Source organism: Eretmochelys imbricata, chromosome 1, assembly GCF_965152235.1.
Source record: "Eretmochelys imbricata isolate rEreImb1 chromosome 1, rEreImb1.hap1, whole genome shotgun sequence".
NCBI lineage: Eukaryota > Metazoa > Chordata > Testudines > Cheloniidae > Eretmochelys > Eretmochelys imbricata.
Window position 1 is genome coordinate 8,979,537 of NC_135572.1, and position 23,573 is coordinate 9,003,109.

General features: G+C 45.6%; 1 protein-coding gene and 1 pseudogene across 1 annotated transcript; both read right to left on the reverse strand.

The window, feature by feature from the left end:
• Positions 1-1,993: 1,993 nt before the first annotated feature.
• Positions 1,994-2,992, reverse strand: LOC144279733 (olfactory receptor 52B2-like). Its single transcript, XM_077841350.1, has one exon. It carries the CDS (start codon positions 2,990-2,992, stop codon positions 1,994-1,996), a length of 999 nt encoding a protein of 332 aa, XP_077697476.1.
• Positions 2,993-3,418: 426 nt separating this feature from the next.
• On the reverse strand, positions 3,419-4,975 carry LOC144259703 (olfactory receptor 52R1-like; annotated as a pseudogene).
• Between the last annotated feature and the right edge of the window lie 18,598 nt (positions 4,976-23,573).

Sequence of the window (23,573 nt, forward strand, 5' to 3'; positions counted from 1 at the left end):
CACACTGTGATCATGTGCAGACCCCTCCAGGTCCTACACTCACACAAACATTCACAGGCAGGGACACGCCCGGCTGAGTTACATGAATGCTTTTGCCAGCCATTCATGAACCAACAATAGCAAGGCTCCTGTCAATTCCCCCCAGCTCACCAGCTTAGGATCCCAGAGCTGTACCATCTTGCCTTGGTCAGAAGCCTGGTTTATTCACAAGTCTGCCCCTCCCTCAATGTGGAGGGGACAATGCACCAGCCCCTCTCCTTGAGCAGATTTCCGTTTTGCATTTCAAACAACACACTGGTTTAGGTAAAAAAAACATAAAAGCGCTTTATTCACTACAGAAGGATAGATTTTTAGTGATTATAACAAAGTGCAGAGACCAAAGTAGATGACCTAAGAGATACAGCAAAATCACCATCTGAGTTCCCTAAACTAGACAGGGTTTGAATCAAGCAGTATCTTACCCTGATGGGACAAACTGTTGATCAGTCTTCCATACACTGGCCGGGATTTCTCCTTTCCAGCTCCCCAGTCAAAATCTTTTCCCTCTAAATCTTTTCTTTTGACATGTTGAGTTTGCGGGGGCGGGGGGAGTGAGGCCAAGTGACGATGTCACTGCCCCCTTTTATAGCTTCTGCCAGGTGCAGGGAACTTCATTGTCCCAAAGAAAGCCCCCAACACAATTAGTGGGAAAGTACAGGCACAAGATGTAGTCTGGTGTCACATAGCTGGTCACATGCCCTTGCGTGCTTCAGTGAGTCATAGCAGAGGCCATTACCCATATTCTAGCTACAACATCTACAGGAAAGTCCATCCGGTGGGGAGAAGCTTCTCCCATGGCCCATTATGCTCATCGACGGGCCATCAACTTGAATAGTCCATTCACAAAGCGCTGGCTTGACTGGATGTAAATTACCTTATGGGAGTTACCACAGGAGCAAACACATTTGAAATACAGGTACATAATCAATATTCATATGTTCAGATTTTAAATATGAGACGTGCATACAAATAGGATCATCATATTCAGCAAACCATAGTTTTTCCAGTGACACCTCACATGACACAGTTTGTACAAATTTTGTGGCAATGATATAAAAGCTATATTTGTGGCAACTATATAACAGTGGTGAATATAGGGGTGCCAGGTTGTTGTTTTGGGGGACAGCCTGGAAGCTGTTGAAACCTCTGTGCCCCCAAAACCATTCAACTGGGTTGGCCTCTCCCACAACTCTTCTGATGACACACAGCCAGCCCCTCTGGGCCCTGTTATCACCCAGAATGACAGCAGGTGGTGGCCACACATCCAACTAAGTTACTTGAGTGCTTTACCTAAGTCACTCATGGACCAATAATGGAGGCACCAGAGAATTTCCCAGCTCCCCAGCCTTGCACCCCTACTGGACCATAAACCCAAAATTATACCATCTTGCACTACACAGAGGTCTGTACAGTGTGAACTCATTAGTCTGCCCTCCCCTCAGTGGGGGAAGATATTCACCAACCTTTGTTAGCAGAGCTAAGAGTCCCAAACACTTCACTCAAAACCACACTGGTTCAAATAAAACATAAATCAGGTTTATTAACTACAGAACGGTAGATGTTACGCAATTATAAGTGATAGCAAACAGACCAAAGCAGGTTACTTAGGAAATTAAACAAACTTGCAGATTAAGATTTTTAGAATGATACCTCACAGGACATGCTTTGTACAAAACATACCATAATTACATCACCATGGTAAATATAGGGTGCTTTAGAGTGCAGAGTGTCACAGGGATGATCCAGAGAATGACAGGGGGAGGAGGGGAGAGAGTTGCAGGAAGGGCCATGAGGGGAAGATGCAGAGCAGGGGTGGAAGCTGGGAGAAGAGGCAGGGAAGAGGGGTGGGGCCTCAGTGTTCCAGTCAGTGATTCAGGGAAGAGGGCCCAGCACCATGTCACCAGCCAGTTCTGCACGGAGTACGGTCTGAGAACCAGAGCACCAGCAGAAAATTTTAGGTCCCTTTCTGAGTAAAGAGCTGGAGCAGCCTACTCCGGATCTCTTGAGTCTTCGCCCCATAGATGATGGGGTTTAGCATGGGGGGCACCAGGAGGTACATGTTGGCCATGAGAACGCGCAAATGCAGGGCCACATTGTGCCCAAACCGTTCCGTGAGGGCGGCAAAGAGAGGTGGGATGTAAAAGGCTAAGATGACACAGAGGTGGGAGCCGCAGGTCCCAAATGTCTTGAGGCGGGCGTCCTTTGTTGGGAGGCTGAAGATGGCCCTGAGGATCTGGGTATAGGACATCGCAATAAAAAGCACATCCAGACCGATCACCAAGAATGCCACAGAGAGGCTGTAGTAATTACTGAGGCGGATGTCGGTGCAGGCCAGCTTCACCACAGTGATATGCTCACAGTAGGTGTTTGGAATGATGTTGGTTCTGCAATATGGCCACCTCCTTGCCAGGAAGGGAGTGGGCAGTATGAGCATGATGCCGCGCAGCACCACGGCCAGGGAAATTTTGGCCACCACAGGGTTTGTCAGAGTGGTGGAATGTCTCAGGGGGTCACAGATGGCCACATAGCGATCAAAAGCCATGGCCACAAGGATTCCAGACTCTATCATAAAGAAGCTGAGAATGAAGTACATCTGGGTGAGGCATGCACTGAAATTGATCTCCCTGGAATTGAACCAGAAGATGCTCAGCATTTTGGGCAGCACTGATGTAGACAGCACCAGGTCTGTGATGGCCAGCATGCAGAGGAAATAGTACATGGGCGCATGGAGGCTCGTCTCCATCTTAACAATGAACACGATGATGAAGTTCCCCAAGATGGCTATGGCATAGATCATGCAGAAGGGGATGGAGATCCAGACATGGGCTGCCTCCAGGCCAGGAATGCCCAGCAGGATGAAGGTGGAGGGGTTGGTGAAGTCGGTTGAGTTGCAATCTGACATGGTGTAGGAATGAAGGTGTCCAACACTGAGGCAGAACAGTGTTTCCTGCATCTACTGTACATTCCCCTGACTTCCTTATGTGCCCAGGGTCTTGGGTGATGATCGCAAGACAAATACCTGGATTTAGAGACAATGTTAATATGAGACACTTCATGCACTACTGGAGGATGATCTCATGAAGAAGCAGGTTGGTCTCTCTTCACACACTGAAAAATGAAAATATCAATTTTCAGATAAATGAATTATGAACAACTGACCCTACTAATGCCAATTCCATATTTGATGGTGCTCCCTGCGTCAATAATTCCTACACATCAAGGTGTGGGAAACCTTAATAGGCACCAGCAGGAAACACGAGTGGATACTGGTTATCCCTTATTGGTCCCTCGGCCTTGTGTATACTGCCAAGTTTTTTCGCCAAAAGGCAGCGTTTGGTGACAAAATAGTGGAGGTGTAAATACAACAAAGCCGCTTTTGTCAACGGAACTCCTCAGTTTCAGTGATGTAATAGAGCCACCTGGATGAGAGTTGCAAGGTTTTTACTCAAAATTTTTGTCACCAAAGTGCCAGTGTAGACACCCTGCTTCATTTTATCACTGCAATTTGCCCATTGGTTTTCTCCCACACCCAATGTCCCCCACCCCTGGGAACACTCACTATGCTTCCAGTGTTTGCTGGCATATGTGCTTGTCAAGGGTCAGCAGGAAAGTGAGTGGTGTGTTACAAGTGCTGTATTTTATTGTAGTGTTTCAATGCTGTATGTACTTAACAATAATGCTTCTGTTTATGGTTACTTGTGCTTAAATAGTTATGTCCTTTAAAGGAGGCACTCCTCCACTCCAGCCGAGTGTCTCCACCAGATAAGAAAGCACCCAAGACGGAGCAAGGAAGATATGTTCTGGGAGGTGCTGTAGTACTCTGATGCAGACAAGATGGAATGCAGGCAGTGGAGGGAAAGCGAGAAGCAGGAAAGGAAAGAAAATGAGGCATACACTAAGGATGCAATGGAGAGGCAGATAAAAGTTTTGGAGCGGCACACCAACATGCTGCAGTCCCTCCTGATGCTTCAGACTGAGCAGATGGGACCCTTCCCGTATTCAGAACTCTTTCCCATGTCCTCCCCAAACTTCGCCCACTCATTTCTTTCCCATAGATAATGGGGTTTAGCATCGGGGGCATCAGAAGGTACATGCTGGCCATGAGAATGTGCAAATGCAGGGAAAGATTGTGCACAAACCGTTGTGTGATGATGGCGAATAGATGTGGGACGTAAAAAGCTAAGATGACACAAAGGTGGGAGCCGCATGTCCCAAAAGTATTGAGCTGGGCGTCCTTTGTTGGGAGGCTGAAGATGGCCCTGAGGATCTGGTATAGAACATGGTGATTAAAAAAAAATCCAGACTTATTGCCAAGAATGCCACAGAGAGGCTGTAGTAACTACTGAGGTGGATGTCGGCACAAGCAAGCTTCACCACAACGATGTGCTCACAGTAGGAGTTTGGAATGATGTTGGCTCTGCAATATGGCCACCTACTTGCCAGGAAGGGATAGGGAAGTATGAGCATGATGCCACGCAGCACCACGGCCAGGCCAATTTTGGACCACCACAGGGTTTGTCAGGGTGGTGGAATGTCTCAGGGGATCGCAGATGGCCACAAAGTGATCAAAAGCCATGGCCACGAGGATCCCAGATTCTATCATAAAGAAGCTGAGAATGAAGTACATCTGGGTGAGGCAGGCACTGAAATTGATCTCCCTGGAATTGAACCAGAAGATGCTCAGCATTTTGCGCAGGACAGCCATAGACAGGACCAGGTCTGTGATGACCAGCATGCAGAGGAAATAGTACAAAGGCCCACGGAGGCTCGGCTCCCTCTTCACAATGAACAGGATGCTGATGTTCCCCAAGATAGCTATGGCATACATGGCGCAGAAGGGGATGGAGATCCAGACATGGGCTGCCTCCAGGCCAGGAATATCCAACAGGATGAAGGTGGAGGTGTTTGTAAAGTCAGTTGAGTTGGAATCGGACATTGTCTCGGGGAGAAAGTGTCCAGAATTATGTTTCCTGCATGTACCGTATGTACCCTGACTTCCTGTATGTGCCCAGGCTGTAAGGCGATAGTTGCAGGACAAATACCTGGATGGAGAGACAGTGTTAATATGATACACTTCATGCACTACTGGAGGCTGTTCTCATGGATGAAGCAGGTTGGTCTCTCCACACACACTGAAAAATTACATTTTCATTATTCAGATAAATGAATTATGAACAAAAGACCCTAATAATGCCAATTCCATATTTTATGGCGCTCCTTTTGTCAATAATTCCTACACATCCTGGTGTGGGAAACCTTAATAGGCACCAGCAGGAAGCACGAGTGGATACTCAATTTCCCTTATTGGTCCCGACGCCTTGTCTACACTGCCAAGCTTTTTCACTAAAAGGCAGCATTTGGTGACAAAATAGTAGAGGTGTTAACACCTCAAAACCACTTTCCATGACGGAACTCCTCAGTTTCAGTGACATAATAAAGCCACCTAGACGAGAGTTGCAAGGTTTTTACTCAAACTTTTTGTCACCAACGTGCCAGTGTAGATACCCTGCTTGATTTTATCACTGTAATTGGCCCATTGCTTTTCTCCCACACCCAGCATCTCCGACCCCTGGAAACACTCACCTTGCTTGCACTGTTCACCGACTTGTGTGCTTGTCAAGGTTTATGGGGAAAGAGACTGGTGTGTTACCAGTGGTGTATTTTAAAGTAGCATTTCAATGCTGTACATATAGTTAACAATAATGCTTCTGGTCATTGTTACTTGTGCTTCACCGGATATGTTCTTGAAAGGAGACACCCCCTCCACTCCAGCCGAGTGTCTCCACCGGATAAGAAAGCACCAAAGATGGAGCAAGGAAGATATGTTCTGGGAGGTGCAGCAGTACTCTGATGCAGACAAGACGGAATGCAGGCAGTGGAGGGAAAGCGAGAAGCAGGAAAGGAAAGAAAATGAAGCATACCCTAGGGATGAAATGGAGAGACTGATAAAAGTTTTGGAGCAGCAAACCAACATGCTAGTCCCTCCTGATGCTCCAGACTGAGCAGATGGGTGCCCGCCCTCCCCTTTAGCACATTCAGAACTCTTTCCCATGTCTTCCCCAAACTCTGCTCACTCATTCCTTTCCGATTTCTGGGACATCTCACTGTGCCGTTCACTCCACCTCCACAGACACCTTTTCAAATGAAAGCTGGACTTACGCTCAGCTGTGTGTGTGTGCATGGTGTTGTGGGTTTTTTGGCAATAAAAGCAAAGTTATTTGAACAATAAGCACTCTTTATTTGTTTCCATTGAAGTTATGATAGCAGATGGGAACAGGAAACCCACAGGCAGTTTTATCGTTTCCTTACATTGAACCCTGGGCCTGAACAATCACAACTGCTTCCTACCCTACCAAAACTGGACTTCATTATTCCTTACAATCCCATACATAGCAATAAACATTACTCGTTCTCATTTTCAAAGTGTTACTGCAAAGCCTTCCTGATTCAAATTGCCCCCCATTGTGCCCTCTTATAGCCTTGGTATCTGACTGCTCAAAATCAGCAGCCATGTTCTCTGTCTGAGCAGTGCACCCCTGAGCAAACTTTTAGCCCTTACCTTCACAAATATTATACAATGTGCAACACAGAGCTACAACCGTGGGAATATTTTCCTCACTGAGGTCTAACCTGTCAAAGAGGCATCGCCAGTGCACTTTTAATCTGCCAAATGCACATTCCATGGTCTTCCTGCACCTACTCAGCTTATTGTTGAAATGCTTCTTACTGCTATCCAGGTTTCCCATGTTTAGCTTCATGAGCACTGGTATTGAAGGGTATGCCAGGTCTTCCAGGATCACCTTGGCCTTTTGACATCCCCTGTGGGGATCTTCTGGTCTGGAAAGGAAGTCCCCACTTTAAGCTGTCTGTAAAAGCCAGTGTTCCTAAAGATTCATGTGTCATGCACTTTTCAGGACTACCCTGCACTGATGTCAATGAAATGCCCGTGCTTGAGTGCTCGTGTCATAAATATAAAGGGAAGGGTAAACCCCTTTGAAATCCCCCCTGGCCAGGGGAAAGCTCCTCTCACCTGTAAAGGGTTAAGAAGCTAAAGGTAACCTCGCTGGCACCTGACCAAAATGACCAATGAGGAGACAAGATACTTTCAAAAGCTGGCAGGAGGGAGAGAAACAAAGGGTCTGTGTCTGTGTCTGTATGCTGCTTTTGCCAGGGACAGAACAGGAATGGAGTCTTAGAACTTTTAGTAAGTAATCTAGCTAGGTATGTCTTAGATTCTGATTTCTTTAAATGGCTGAGAAAAGAATTGTGCTGAATAGAATAACTATTTCTGTCTGTGTATCTTTTTTGTAACTTAAGGTTTTGCCTAGAGGGATTCTCTATGTTTTTGAATCTAATTACCCTGTAAGATATCTACCATCCTGATTTTACAGGGGGGATTTCTTTATTTCTATTTACTTCTATTTTTTATTAAAAGTCTTCTTGTAAAAAACTGAATGCTTTTTCATTGTTCTCAGATCCAAGGGTTTGGGTCTGTGGTCACCTATGCAAATTGGTGAGGCTTTTTATCCAACATTTCCCAGGAAAGGGGGGGTGCAAGTGTTGGGAGGATTGTTCATTGTTCTTAAGATCCAAGGGTCTGGGTCTGTAGTCACCTAGGCAAATTGGTGAGGCTTTTTACCAAACCTTGTCCAGGGAGTGGGGTGCAGGGTTTTGGGAAGTATTTTGGGGGGAAAGACACGTCCAAACCGCTCTTCCCCAGTAACCAGTATTAGTTTGGTGGTGGTAGCGGCCAGTCCAAGGACAACGGGTGGAATATTTTGTACCTTGGGGAAGTTTTGACCTAAGCTGATAAAGATAAGCTTAGGAGGTTTTTCATGCAGGTCCCCACATCTGTACCCTAGAGTTCAGAGTGGGGGAGGAACCTTGACAGCTCGCAACACTGTAGAGAAGTACCTCTTCCGATTGATATATTCCATTGCAAGGTGTTCTGTGCCAAAATTGGAATATGCATGCTATCTTTCACCCCTCCATGGTTGGGGAAACCCATTTCTGCCCCATCCACAATGTCACGCACGTTGCCAAGAGTTAAGGTCTTGCGCAGCAGAATGGGATTAATGGCCCTGCACACTTGCATTAACACAGCCCCAGTGGTCAACTTCCCAACTCCAAACTGATTTGTGACCTACCAGTAGCAGCCTGGAGTCACCAGCTTCCACACTGCAATCTCCATGCGCTTTTCCACCTAAAGTGCAGCTCTCATTTGGGTCTCTTTGCATCGTAGGGCTGGGGTGAGCTCAGTACACAATTCCAGGAAGGTGACTTTCCACATCTAAAAGTTCTGTAGGCACTGCTTGTCATCCCAGAGCTGCATAACAATGCAATTCCACCACTCAGTGCTAGTTTCTCAAGCCCAAAAGCGATGTTCCAGCATTCTCAGCTGTTCTGTAAAAGCCAAAAGCAATCTAATGCTGCTGTTATCTATGTTAGACACCACATCAGGCAAATGTGACTCCCGTTGCCTTTGCAACTTCAAGACTGATTCCACTGCCTTTGTGATGTGCTACTGATAGCTAGCTGAGCAGTGCGGGATCCATTCCTGCAGAGAGAGGTGGCAGGCTGAGCAGAAAACATGGGACGTTAAAAAATGCCACACACTGGATACGGAAGCACATGGAATGCTGGGATGGAAAGCAATGTATCATGGGACATTGATTCCGGACCCCTGATGTGCCATGATCCGCTCTGCCTTCCCACAATACCTATGTGCACAAGATGGAGAGCTGAACTGTGGGATAGCTACCCACAATACATTGCTCTCACTTTTGCTGTGACCACCCCATGTGTGGACGTGCTATGCCGAAAGAGAGAGACAGCGTGGACATGCAACAACGATTTTCTTTAAAGACTTTATAGTCATTGACCAAACTTTCAGTGAAAAAAGTCTGCCAATTTTCACATAGCTTTAATGCAATGAAACCCAGGCTACAGAGCCAAGCTGTAGGGAGCTTCTCATTCACCTACTTACTGCAAATCTGAGAGTGGGAAAAAACACCTTTCCCAAGACATGTGCTGGGGGAAAATCCCAACTAGAACCCACCTCAGGGAAAAGACTTGGGCATCATTGATAGCAGCTCCACGGAAACACCTGCTCATTTGCGGTAGTGGCCACAACAAAGACAATGTTCAGATGCCTAAGGATTGGGAGGGAGAATATCCTGCTTTGGAGATGCACTCACTTTTGGTCACCCAGTCTCTATAAAAGATCTAGCAGATAGAAAGGGGATTTCCCATGCAGCCTATGAGAATGGGGGAGGCTGAAGTATGTGGAAAGACTGAAAAGTCTGGGACTGGTTAGTTTAGAGAAGAGACAATTAAGGGGGCATACGATAGAGGAGAACAAAATAAAGAATGGAACTGATTACACTGATATGGACAAACAGAGAACAGCTCCCAGCCAGTAATAGCTATCTACAGATACCCTTCGAAAGGGCCAATTCCCCAAAGATGAGGCAAATGATCAGCAAAACTGATTGGGAGGAAAAATTTAGACAGAAAAATGGGAATGAAAAATGGAAGTTCTTTAGGAAGAGTTTATGAGAGAGCTAAAAAGCCATGATTCCACAATCAAGAAAGTGGAAAACTTTGCTTAAAAACCCAGTTCAGTTGCAAAGTGAAGGCAGCAATTGAGGGGGGAAAGCAACATATAAAAATAAGAAAAAGGGAAAATAGATAGCAAGCAAAACAAATTGGAAGTTATAAAAATTGATACAGGACATTACAGACATGAGGGGGAAATCCATGCTTTGCAGGGCTAAGGATAACAAAAAGGAGGTTATTAAGTATATTAAGAACAAAAGAAATCCTAGAAAAGGTATCGGCCAGTTCCTAGAGGGAGAAAGGAAACTTGTTAATGTTGCAGAAAAGGTAGTGTGGTGATGAAACACTTTCCCGTCCATTAGCAGTCAAGGAGGATGTTAAACAGCATCCACAGTGGAACCTCAGAGTTACAAACACCAGAGTTACAAACTGACCGATCAACCACACATCTCAATCGGAACCGGAAGTAGGGAATCAGGCGGCAGCAGAGCCCCCCCTTACTCCAAAGGCGAATACAGAACAGTTCTGCATTAAACGTAAACTATTACAAAAATAAAGGGAAAGTTTAAAAAAAAAGATTTGACAAGATTAAGAAACAATGGAAATGCTGATATGGGATTAGTTAAAAAAAGTCTAGGAGTCTAATCAATGCCAGTCAACAACATGGTTTATGGAAACAAGTCTTGTCAAATAAATCCGATTTAACCCTTTCATGAGAGTACATGTTTGGTTGATCAAGGGAACCAAGCAGATGGAACGGGCTTAGATTTCTCTGAGTCATTTGATTTAGCAGGGGAAAACATTCAGTTAAAAAATGAACACTATACAATATCAGTAGAGCACATGTTAAATTGACTAAAATCTGGCTAACAGACAGATCTCAGAAAGCGGTTGTCAAATCCATCAATGATCTGGAAGCAGATAGAAAATCATTACAAGTAATATTTGCGGATGACCCAAAGATTGGCAGAGTGGTTACAATGAGGCAGCCAGGGCAGGCATACGGATTGATCTGGAGCATTTGTTGAGCTGGGCCCATGCAAACAAAATGTTTTAATACAATCAAATGCAAAGTGATCCTGTCGGAAGAGGGAATGCAGGCCTGAGCCCCAGGCTAGGGCACTGTATTATAGAACATAGGGACCATTGTGGACAACCAACTCATTGCAAGCTCCCAGCGCAATGCTGGGGGCAAAAGGGCTCATGCGATCCTTGGATGCTGTCATAAATATAAAGGGAAGGGTAAACCCCTTTAAAATCCCTCCTGGCCAGAGGAAAAATCCTCTCACTTGTAAAGGGTTAAGAAGCTAAATATAACCTCGCTGGCACCTGACCAAAATGACCAATGAGGAGACAAGATACTTTCAAAAGCTGGCAGGAGGGAGAGAAACAAAGGGTCTGGGTCTGTCTATATTCTGCTTTTGCCAGGGATAGAACAGGAATGGAGTCTTAGAACTTTTAGTAAGTAATCTAGCTAGGTATGTGTTAGATTATGATTTCTTTAAATGGCTGAGAAAAGAACTGTGCTGAATAGAATGACTATTTCTGTCTGTGTGTCTTTTTTGTAACTTAAGGTTTTGCCTAGAGTGATTCTCTATGTTTTGAATCTAATTACCCTGTAAGGTATCTACCATCCTGATTTTACAGAGGTGATTCCTTTACTTCTATTTGCTTCTATTTCTATTAAAAGTCTTCTTGTAAGAAAACTGAATGCTTTTTCATTGTTCTCAGATCCAAGGGTTTGGGTCTGTGGTCACCTATGCAAATTGGGGAAGATTTTTACCAACCCTTTCCCAGGAAGTGGGGTGCAAGGGTTGGGAGGATTTTGGGGGGAAAGACGTGTCCAAACTACGTTTCCCAGTAAACCCAATTAGAGTTTGGTGGTGGCAGTGGATATTCCAAGGACAAAGGATAAAATTAATTTGTACCTTGGGGAAGTTTTAACCTAAGCTGGTAAAAGTCAGCTTAGGAGGTTTTCATGCAGGTCCCCACATCTGTACCCTAGAGTTCAGAGTGGGGGAGGAACCTTGACAGATGCATAAATGGGGGAGTGGTGATTTGGAGTAGGGGAACGATTTTATCTCTGCTAATGGCATTGATTAAACCGACTGCGTCCCGTTCAAAAAGGATGTTGAAAAACTGGAGAGGGTGCAGAAAAACAACAACAAAAAACAAAACAAAACCAAAAACACCCACAAAAATGATTGGAGACTGGAGAAAATGCCTGAGAGAGATTTAAAGAGCTTCATCTATTTCTCTCATCAAAAAGACAATCAAGCAGGGACTTCCATTGGGAGAAAACCATGGGTACTAACGGGCTCTGTAATCTAGTTTAGAAAGGCAGAGGAAGACCCAATGGCTGGAAGCTGAAGCCAGACAAATTCCAATCAGAAATAAGGGCCAAACAATTAGCACTGAGGGTGATTAACCATTGCAGATCCAGATTGGATGCTTTTCTGGAAGATCTGCTTGCGGGCTTGTCTACACTTAAAACACTACAGCAGCGCTGCAGACTTACTACTTACACTACTTACAGGGATGACAGGGGTTCTCCCATCAGCGTATGTACTTCACCTCCCCGAGAGATGGTAGCAAAGTTGATGGAAGAATTCTTCCGTCAACCTCATTCTCTCTACATCGGGGTTACTTTGATATAGCGACAGTTCTCAGGGGTGTGGATTCTTTTGCTGTTGCAAAAAAAGCAAATGCAATTTTGGGTTGCATTAACAGAGGCATAGCATGCAAGTCATGGTAGATGATAGTATTGCCCTACTCAGCACTGCTTCAGTCTCAGTTGGAGTGCAGTGTGCAATTTTGGTCACCGCTGTCTAGAAAGGATGTAGAGAAACTGGAAAGGATCCAGAAGGGAGTGAGAAAGATGGTCCAAGGGATGGAATGCAAACTGTATGAGCAAAGGCTGAAGGAACTGGGTATGTTTAGGTTGGAAAAGAGGAGATTAAGGAGGGACATGATAGCGATCTTCAACTATCTCAAAGGCTGCCATAAAAAAGATGAGGAAAATTTGTTTCTCTCTTGAGACAGAGGGCAGGACAAAAGGCAATGGGTTCAAAGAACAGTAGAGCAGATTTAGATTAAATCTCAGGAAAAACTCCCTCACTGTAAGAACAGCAGGACAATGGAACAGTTGCCTAGGCAGGTTGTGGAAGCTCCTTCACTGGAGGTTTTCCAAAGGTGGCTGGAGCCATCTCTCCTGGATGGTTTAGACATAAGAAACCCTGCATCTTGGCAGGGGGTTGGACTTGCTGACGCTTGCAGGTCCCTTCTCACCCTGTGGCTCCATGATTCTAGAATGTACAATCCTAGTGTAGTCCAGGTCTTAGTCAAACACAAGTTTTGGAGCTCAATACAGGGGTAACTGGGTTAAATTTTGTGGTTTGTGTTCTACAGAAGGTCAGACAGGATGATCTGCTTCTCCCTTCTGATTTTAAGCCCTATGAATTTATCGACAAAGAAAGGAGTCAGGCATTTATATTTACTCCGTCTCATAACACAGGAACAAGGGAACATTCAATTACATTGAGAGTCTGAACATATAACATTGAGAAAAGAAGATTCTTTACATAATCCATGTTTGGCCAGTGGAACTTCTTGCCACAGACATTATGAGAGCGAAGAGCATAGCTGAATGGGATTCACAAATGGATTGGCCATTGCAGACGGTGCTGGGGGCTCCACCGTTAGTTAAGCCTGTTGTTAGAGGGCGTATCCCTTCACCCTCCCATTCCCTGGTCCTTCTCTCATGAACAGAGAGTAGCAGTACCCGAAGTCTGAAGGTGCAAACAATTTGATGTTTATTGGGGTGAACTTCCAGCAAGAAACTATTCCTATTTCCTTTCTCAGTGTCCCCCTTCCCAGCTCTGATGCCACAAAGCCTTGCCTGCATACCTATTCCCATTCCCTGTTCTCATTCCCCTGACTTAGCAAAGCATGATTCCAATTCCCCCCCCCCGCCCGACTTCCTGATTGACTGCAGACTATTTAGTAAAACTTGAGTTCTCCTTAGCTGTAACTTAACCAATCATTTTCCTGAAATTTAACTAACCAATCCTAACATATTGTAACATGGTTATCTAACCCATGATATCCCACCAACTTAATTGGTTTACACCCAACAAAATTAATTATACAGCAGACAGGAACAATCACAGAACCAGACAGAGCTTATGCAGAGAAACAATAGGGAAGTGGGGACTACAGTGATAGAACAACAAAGGAATGAAAATTCTACACCCCAGCTATTGATAAGTGAGTTCTTGACAGACAGGATGCTATCAAACTAAGTTTTCTTTAGATCTTCTAGGCTCTTCCCTTTCTCTGAAGAGGATAGATTGGATCACCTTTTTAACAGCCCCAAACTGCTCTATTTCAGTGTGACTGGTGAGGACGTAACCGTTCGCTTCCCAGCTCATGGCTACCCCTGCTCTTTAGCCAAAGGCCTTAGCCTATCATAGCGAGAGAAGGCCTATAAACAGGCAGACTGATTTTGATTCTTGTTTTGTACTTCTATAGCTAGCTAAGTGATAAGAATACACCTAAATTCTTAAAGTATAGGCCTTTGCAGACAGGCCTGAATATGTACATGCTAACAGCTGTCTGACACCTTCAATTAGGAGACGTCATTTTCAGTTGCTTATAAGTTTGCCAAACTTTAACTGTTTGGACTGAAATTTCCCAGACTGGGTGTCTGCTGACAGCTCAATTGTTTTTTTGAAAGTTTCAGGCATAACAGTTCAGCCGACTTCTCGAATGAAGCCAGGAGAAAAGACATCTTGCCCATGTTGATAAATTCATATAATTATTCCACTGAGAAGCCCTAGCCCCCCCATTCTTTCCATTAGAAAGTCAAGTAAGAGCCCCTCCATTAATCGCCAGAGACCTGAAATGCAAGAGGAGGAGGCGAGAGTCCCTGTGCATTAACTCACATGCAGCTGGCTCCTGAGGTCTTTATTCAGTTCTTACTCCAAGGGGAGCAAAGAGAGAGATTTTGGCCAGTGATATTGGAGCAAACACATTCCCTGTGGCAAGGGCCCCGGCATGTTTAATGGCTGCACAGTGCAGAAAGGTCCACAGACCTATTCTCTGTCCCATCACGCCCACATTGCACTGGGTTTGTCGAGCAGGTGAGCTCCTCAGCAAGAGATGGGTACCTGTGAATTCTGAGCCAGACGCGTCTTCCCTGGGAATCCCCCGCAGGCAGCCGTTTCCCCCATCTCTCTCACCCCAGCATCTGCAGCAGCATCCCACTCTGAGAGCCGACACAGAGGCATACACCCTTTATAATCTAGCTGTGTGCAATCCCAGGGGGGTTCGCTCAGCCTCTAGGGGAGAAGCAGCATCTAAACAGAAACAGGCTGGACACCGGAGACACTTCAGCTAATGTCTCTCTTTCAGGGTCTGCGCTTCTGTGTTCTTTATCCAGCTTTGGGAGTAAAAAGTAATTAAGGGACTTTCCCAAAGGGAGATGAGAACACTTGGGCTCTCCACTAAGTCAGAGAGGAATTGGCTGCTCTGTGTATTTGTGTATTTTTAAAAGTAGAGTTGATTAGTAAGAAAACTAGGGATAATGGGCAGCTCTCCATAGGTCTGATACCCTGTGAATGCCCAGAATTAATGGGTAGATAGGAGAGAGAGAGAGAGAAAGGTGACTGAGGGGAAGACACGGGGCTATTGCTAAGGGATCAGAGATCAGTAATTCTCATCAATAACTATCATCATAACTAGCATCATACTGTGTAGCAATTTTCATTGAAGGATCTTCAAAACACCTCGCAAGGGAAACTTACTATGAGCATATACCCATTATACTGAAAGGTAATATGAGGCAAAGGGAGACGTGACATGATGAGGGTCACCTAGAGACTGACAGACAGAACCCAGGAGCCCTGACTTCCCTGCTGTCACCACAGTCTCTCCGTTAGTAACTGAGTGCATGACAAGAAGGAAATGGAAATATGGTGTGGCAGGGCTTGTTCATTAGGTGGGCGTGACATACTTACCCAGGATGCAACCTCGGGCACTGCTGAGCCCTCTGGCATACCAACCTCAGCTCCCTCTCACACTGTGAGGCTGTGACAAGCTGCAATCCGCTCCAGGTTTTGCACTTCCACAGCCAGATACAGCCAGGGATGCAGCCAGCTTCAGTTACATGAATACTTTCACTAGGCACTCATGAACCACTAATAGAGAGGCTCCAGGCAATTCCCCCCACCCTGCCCCCCAGCCTAGGACCCCAGTATTAGCCACCATTCTTTCCACCCAAAGCTCTTGGTAACTTTTACTCTGTGTGAGGTGGTGTCAGGAAATAAATCAGGGGAGACACGGCCGTCCGACCGATAGATGGCTGGTATAAAAAGGACAACAAAAAAATGGTTTCACTTAAAGCTAAACTTTAGTTAGTCTCAAGCACTTATACACACGTCCACAACAGGCGAGTAAAACACCCCCAACCCCGCTAAGTAGCACAGCGGCAGCCCGTCTGCTGGTGGGGAGCACAAGATGCAGCCAGAGGGGGAGTCCGGTCCTGAAGAGTCCCCCCACCTCAAAACTTTTTCCCCTTATTTATACATTAGTAATCGAATGACATGTCCCTTAAAGAAAACTTGTGAAGCAAGCAGTTCCAATGGGCAAGCAAGAGGCTCCTTCTGATGATCGATTAACCAGGTGTGGGATTTTCCAGAGTTTGTAGCTTTGAGGACCCAATAGACATTCCTGGCGCACATCCTGCTCTTGTAAGATGCATGTATCAGCAACTTCAACACAAGGACGTGGGGTCAAGCTGCCCTCTCTGTGGCACCCCAACCTCCTCCCCTCCTGCCTTCGTTTAACTGAGACTGCTGAACGGCCAATTTACAGCCTGCTAACTTGGCTGCTTTTAGCAATAAGCCATAGTGGTTTCAGGCACTTTACTGGTTTGCCAAAGTCTCCCCGTACACCAGAGTTCTACCATCTTACCCTGGTCAGAAGCCCAGAGACTAAGTTTATTACTCAGTCCGATCCTCCCTCAATGTGGAGAGGACCATGAACCAACCGCAGTTCCTGAGCAAGTTTCCCTTTTGCATTTCAAACAACACACTGTATTAGGTAAAAAAAAAAAAAAAAACGATTTATTAACTACAGAAGGATAGATTTTAAGTGATAAGTAATAAGTGTACAGATCAAAGGAGATTACCTAAGAAATAAAGCAAAATGACAATCGGAGTTCTATAAACTAGACAGGATTTGAATTACGCAGTGTGTCACCCTGATGACACAAACAGTCCACCTGTCTTCCATACACAGGCTAGAAATGCCTTCAGCTTGGGATCAAATCCCCAGTTCGGTCCTTGTTCCTAACGTTTACTAGGTGTTGAGTTGTGGGGGGAGTGAGGCCAAGTGATTTGTTACTTCCACGTTTTATGGCTTCTGTCACGTGGAGAGAACCTCCTTTTTCCAAGCAAAAGCCCCCAGTACAGTTAAGTACAAGCACAAATGGAATCCAGTGTCACATGAGCTGGTCACATGCCCTCACATGCTTTCAGAACTTTAGGTACAAAAATGATACATGCATACAAAGAGGGTAATCATATTTAGCAAAGCATAACTTTTTCATTGATACCTTACAAGCCATACTTTGTATTAAATATATCATAATCATATCACCATGGTAAATATGGGCGTTCCAGGGAGTTGCTTTGGTGCACAGAATGTCACACCTCGCCCATTTAGTTTACTGAAGGAGTATTAGTTACTGACTAATTTTGAGGGAGTGTGCCCAAGGTCTTCTTAAGGTTTGGAACATACAACACTTAAGTGTTGCAAACATTGTAGTGTTCTCCACATGTGTTTTTGCAGAGTTACATGTGCCTTCTCTGGGTCACTAGAAAACCTCTCTTTGTATCTGTGCAGCATTGTCAACCATTGTGCTTTTCCAACTGGTGATAACTCAATACAGATATTCATGAATGCCATGCAGAGGTGTGCTTCAGTTTCCCCTTCCACATAGAAGGCCAGATTTATTATGGTTTCCCTGCTGTGAGGAGGTTTGAGCCTGCTTACAGGTGTTAGCTGAGAAGCAGTATCCCCCTAGGGCTTCTTATTTACTATTTGTAGCACGTCCGAAAGCTTTTTCCCCCAAATCATGCATGTTGCATCTTTTCATAGGATTTACCATCAGTACCAAATTCTTTATTATAAAATTTACCATTAGCAACAAACATTGCACCATGAGATTTAACACCACCACCAAATCTTTTATCACAGGTAGGTGTTTTCAAGTGGCAGCCTTCTGCTTGATTTGTTCAATACCCATTGTGTTTTTCAACTCCTCCCTGAACCTTAATATGCATTTAGTTACCGGTTTTCCTTTCCCCTCAATATCCCCTTGTAATGAGGAAGCCTTTGACGGGACACTACTGAGAGTATCAGTTCAGGACAAATGGCTTAGAGTTGGGCAGCTACAGCCCAAGGCTGCGGGTCCTTTACATTTAAGGCGTGCCAAACAGACAGGACTTTGGTTTTACCCCACTGCTTAACTGTAGTGAAGCGACTACACACCAGTGCTGTACTTCCTGCTGGTTGCCTTGCGAATTAGCTCTTTTCCAGCATCAGAGCACCCTCTGCTGGCTCACCTGCCCCTGGTCCTTCCAGGACCCCAGTGCCTCAGGGCTCTGCCCCCAGCAGTACCCACTTACTCTGGGTCTCCCCTCCCAGGGGAACCCCAACCCTCTAAACCCACCTTACCTCAGTGGCTACTGCCAGTCATCATCTAGCCCCCGCTTACTGGGGAAGACTGCAGTGTGTAATGGCCACTCATCATTGGCAAGGTGTTAGGACCTTCTGCCTTTGCCTTTCTCTGGGCTGCTCCTCTGCAGGCCCAGTACCTTTTCATAGGCCTTCCTCAAGGCCTGCAGCATGGGGTTTTGCCAGGCTGGAGCTTTCCAGCTGCCTCTGCCTTTGCCCCACTCTCAAGCAGCTAGTCCGTCCATCAGTCCTTCTCACAGGCTAGAGTGAGACTTCTCTTCTGCTAGTGGCTCACAGCCCTCTTATAAAGGCCAGCTGGGCCCTGACTGAGCTAGCCACAGCTGTGGTCAGCTATATAGTCAGCTTCCCCCAGCTGTTCTTAATCCCTATTCCCAGCTGCAGCTTTTACTATTGCCTCCCCCAGGAAGATCTCTCCCAGGGCTGTTTTAACTCCTTCAGGGCCGGAGAGGGGTGATCATACAAGCCATTTCCTCAGATACTCCAGTTCCCTTGTATCACCACCAGCACCACTCCTTATGGGGATGAATGGTTGTGAAAACTAATAGCCCAGTAAAAGACAAAAGGTTCTCCCAATCCCAAAGGACCAAGCCCCAGACCCAGGTCAATATACAAGCTATAGCTTACCCACACTGTTGACAATCCTTTAGAATCTAAAATCTAAAGGGTTATTTATAAAAAGAAAGAAATATAGGTGAGAGTTAAAATTGGTTAAATGGAATCAAATACATACAACAATTGTAAAGTTCTTCCTTCAAGCTTGTGTCAGGCTTGACGGGATTCCTGCTGATTGAAAGCAATCAAGTCTCTGGAGTACAAACATCCCAGCCCGGATGGGTCATTGAGTCCTTTGTTCAGAGCTTTGGTTTCAAGCACAGTTCCTCCAAAGGTCAGGATTGAAGACAAAATGGAGGGGATCCCAGGGCCTTTTATATCCTCTGCCATGTGGAAGGACCCCTTTGTTCTTACTGTGGAAAATCACAGCAGCAAGATGGTGCTTGAAGTTACATAGGCAAGTCACATGTCCATGCATGACTCAGTTTGCAGGTGGCAGCCATTGCTCATATGCTATCTTGAACATTCCCAGGAAGGCTCCTCAGATGTGGCCTCACCAGTGTTGAATAGAGGGAAACGATCACTTCCCTCGATCTGCTGGCAATGCCCCTACTTATACATCCCAAAATTCCATTGGCCTTCTTGGCAACAAGGGCACACTGTTGACTCATATCCAGCTTCTTGTCCACTGTAACCCCTAGGTCCTTTTCTGCAAAAGGACTGGTGAGGCCTCATCTGGAGTACTGTGTCCAGTTTTGGGCCCCACACTACAAGAAGGATGTGGAAAAATTGGAAAGAGTCCAGCGGAGGGCAACAAAAATGATTAGGGGACTAGAACACATGACTTCTGAGGAGAGGCTGAGGGAACTGGGGATGTTTAGTCTGTGGAAGAGAAGAATGAGGGGGGATTTGATAGCTGCTTTCAACTACCTGAAAGGGGGTTCCAAAGAGGCTGGATCTAGACTGTTCTCAGTGGTAGCAGATGACAGAACAAGAAGTAATGGTCTCAAGTTGCAGGGGGGGAGATTTAGGTTGGATATTAGGAAAAACTTTTTCACTAGGAGGGTGGTGAAACACTGGAATGCGATACCTAGGGAGGTGGTGGAATCTCCTTCCTTAGAATTTTTTAAGGTGAGGCTTTACAAAGCCGTGGCTTGGATGATTTAATTGGGGATGGGTCCTGCTTTGAGCAGGGGGTCGGACTAGACGACCTCCTGAGGTCCCTTCCAACCCTGATATTCCATGATTCTATGTGGATTGGAGTCTCCCAAGCTCCATTGTCAGTTAAGTGTTTCTTCACTGGGCACTTACTCAGAATAGTCCTTTCTTAGGAAGCTGACCAAATGCTTCACAGATGCTACTTAGAATCAAACACATTGAGATACAAGTACATAGCCCACATTCATAACTTCAAATACAAAAATGATACACACATACAGACAGCATAATCATAACCAGCAAATTACAACCTTTTTATAGACACCTTACTCGACTTTTATACAAGGTTTGGTGCCACTAAAGGACTTTGGTTGCAACAATGATCTATACAGTCACAGTTCATGTCAATAACTTCAGCCCCTTCAGTAGGGATCTCAGTCCAAGGCGATCTTTGCGGTCTTGGTATGCCAGGGTCTGATGTGGTAAGGAATAAGTGGGATTGACATGTTGGCTAGCCCCCTGCAGAGCTGCTTCCCAACCCCAGGGTTATGCCCATGGAAATAATCCACCCGCCACCTTGGACTTTCCCTGTGATTCCCACTCCCAGCACTGGGACCTTCGCCTCCTCCTTTCCTAGAAGGTTGTGATCTGTGCTCTCTGGGCAAACAGATGTGTCTTTTCACTGATACTTTCTGTGTCTTCCCAACCCTGGGAATTTCCTCCTCCCCTCTGTCAGTTGGGTCATTAGCACCTCCACAGACAACCATTGATGCTGTCTTCAAGAGACAGAGTTAGTTCTCACAAGCACGTCAGGAACAAAGTCCTGAAAAATTGTGACCTGGGTTGGAATACTCTGCGTCACCCCTCTCTCTACCCCGAGAGGTCAGTTGTGCGACTGCTCCCCTCCAGCAGGTCAGTTACACTGTTCCCTCTCAAAGCCTGAGCCACAGGTTGGGTGCCTGGATGCACAAATGCTGAATCATCCATTCTGTTCTACGCATTGTCCCCTATGTGATCAGTGAGCAGACATTCCTGTTCTCCCTCTATTCCTCCCCCAGTTTCCTCCTCTGGGCCCCACCTAGGACACCTACGCCTATGCTCTCTAGAGTGGGATCTATCCCCAGGTCAGCTGTGAAGGGCTCACAGCTAGCAGCCTGGACAGTTGCCTCAGTGGCAGGCTCTACACCCCCCTCCCTTCCTGAGGTAGTGTTGCCTCCTGCTGCAGTGTTAAAGGAACCCACATGCACCTCCTCAGTAGTTTCTGTGATCCTATCACCCTCCTCTAGGCTCCCCTCTGGAACACATCTTCCTATGCTCCCTAGTATTGGGTTGTCCCTTGTTTAGCAGCATCTTGGACATTTTTCTCCTGGAGGCAGCACTGCCTTCCGCTGAAGGGCAGGAGCTGGTCTCAACCACCCCCACCCCTGGAAGCATACAGTTTTTCACCGCTGCAGGGGAATCAAGGAGTCTCTCTCTCTTTCCTTTGCCAGTTCCTGACACTTTCCCCTTTCCCTCTGAGGTCTCAACAGAATGCTCCTTCTAGCTGCAGGCGGACACCTGAACTACACGGAAAAAATCATTGTCAAAAAGCATATCAGTAGGATTATCGTCTACTACCCCCAATGATGACATGTTCCAAACCCTCGGTTTCTATGTGCATGTTAGCCAAAGGCACAAGGATTTTTTAACCGCCAAATAATAAAAGCTCTGCCATCTGTCCTGTCAGTATGTCACCTTGTTGCACTGTAGTCCTCCTAACCACCAAAATTTCTGCCCCTGTATCTTCCCACCCAAGGTGTTCCCTGCCATTAATGCTGACAGCATTTAAGTGCTTCATGCCGAGTTGTGCAGAGGTTAATTTTACAAACCTAGTATGATAAGTGACAGGTGCCTGATTAGGGTTGGGGATTAGAAGAATGGTGTAAAATGGAACTATACTTCCCACCAAGTGTAAACCCCTCGGTCTGTAGTTTACTCACAATACGTGCTTGTGTCTGCTCAAAATCATGAGTGAGAGAAGCCATCTCATCCACAGTTTTCATCTTTTTGTCCCATAGACACTGTTTCACATCATCTTTACATATGTTTAAGAAGAGCTCCTGAGAAGCGAGGTGAAACATTGCTTCAAAGCTTGTAAAACCTGTGCCCCTTACCCACTCTCCCATCAAATCTTTCATTTTGTTTACATATTCTATGTTACATACCAGTACCCCTCTTAAGACTCCTAAATTTCACTCTATATGTTTCAGGGGTCATCTGAAATTGTTTCAAAACCATTTATTTGAATTTAGAATAATCTAAAGCACCATTTCACAATCGTTTAGCTGTTTGCACTCATCTTTCTGATTTTCTCTCGCTACTTACCTTTCCTGAAACAAGCCATCAGAAAATAACAAACTGGTAACCTCTTTGACTGATCTCTAGCCACCGCACTTAAAATCTTACTTAAAATTGCTACACCAGTGTATGAAGTGCAAATCTCACTCAGAACAAGTTGTGCATTTTACCCTGCCCGCTGTGCCACTGTGATAGACTTCCCCGGGTTGCAACCTGGAACTGGGGTACCGCTGAGCCCTCTGGCACACCAGTCTTAGTCCCCTCTCACACTGTGATCATGTGATAAGCTGCAGACAACTCCAGGTCCTGCACTCACACAAACATTCACAGGCAGGGACACACCCAGCTGAGTTACATGAATGCTTTTACCAGCCACTCATGAAACAACAATAGAGAAGCTCCAGCCAATTCCCCCCAGCTCCCCAGCCTAGGACCCCAGAGCTGTACCGTCTTACCCTGGTCAGAAGCCTGACCAGTATAAGTTTATTACCCAGTCCATCTGTCTCTCAATGTGGAGAGGACAATGCACCAGCCCCTGTTCCTGAGCACATTTCCCTTTACAGTTCAAACAACACACTGTATTAGGTAAAAAACATAAAATAGATATATTACTACAGAAAGTTAGATCTTAAGTGATTTTAACTAGTAAGTGTACAGATTAAAGTACATTACCTAAGAAATAAAGTGAAATCACAATCTGAATTCTATAAACTAGACAGGGTTTGAATCAAGCAGTATCTCAAGCTGATGGTACAAAAAGTTCACCAGTCTTTCATACACGGGCCGGGATTTCTCCTTTCCAGCCTGGGACCAGCTCCCCAGTCAAAATCTTTTCCTTCTACCCATGCTTTGAGGTGCTGAGTTGTCGGGGGAGTGTGGCCAAGTGATGGTGTCACTTTCCCCTTTTATATCTTCTGCTATGTGCAGAGATTGTCATTGTCCCAAACAAAGCCCCAGCACAGTTAGTGGGAAAGTACAGGCACAAGATGGAGTCTAGTGTCACATGAGCTGGTCACATGCCCTTGCTTGCTTCAATGGGTCATCGCAGGGGCCATAACCCATATTCTGGCTACAACGTCTACAGGAAAGTTCATCAGCTGGGGATAAGATTCTTCCATGCCCATTGTGCTCATTGATGTGCCATCAACTTGAATAGTCCATTCACAAAT

What these genes read in the sequence shown, in the direction of transcription:
- LOC144279733 (XM_077841350.1), bottom strand. Translation starts at nt 2,992, where the DNA reads ATGCAGGAAACACTGTTCTGCCTCAGTGTTGGACACCTTCATTCCTAC.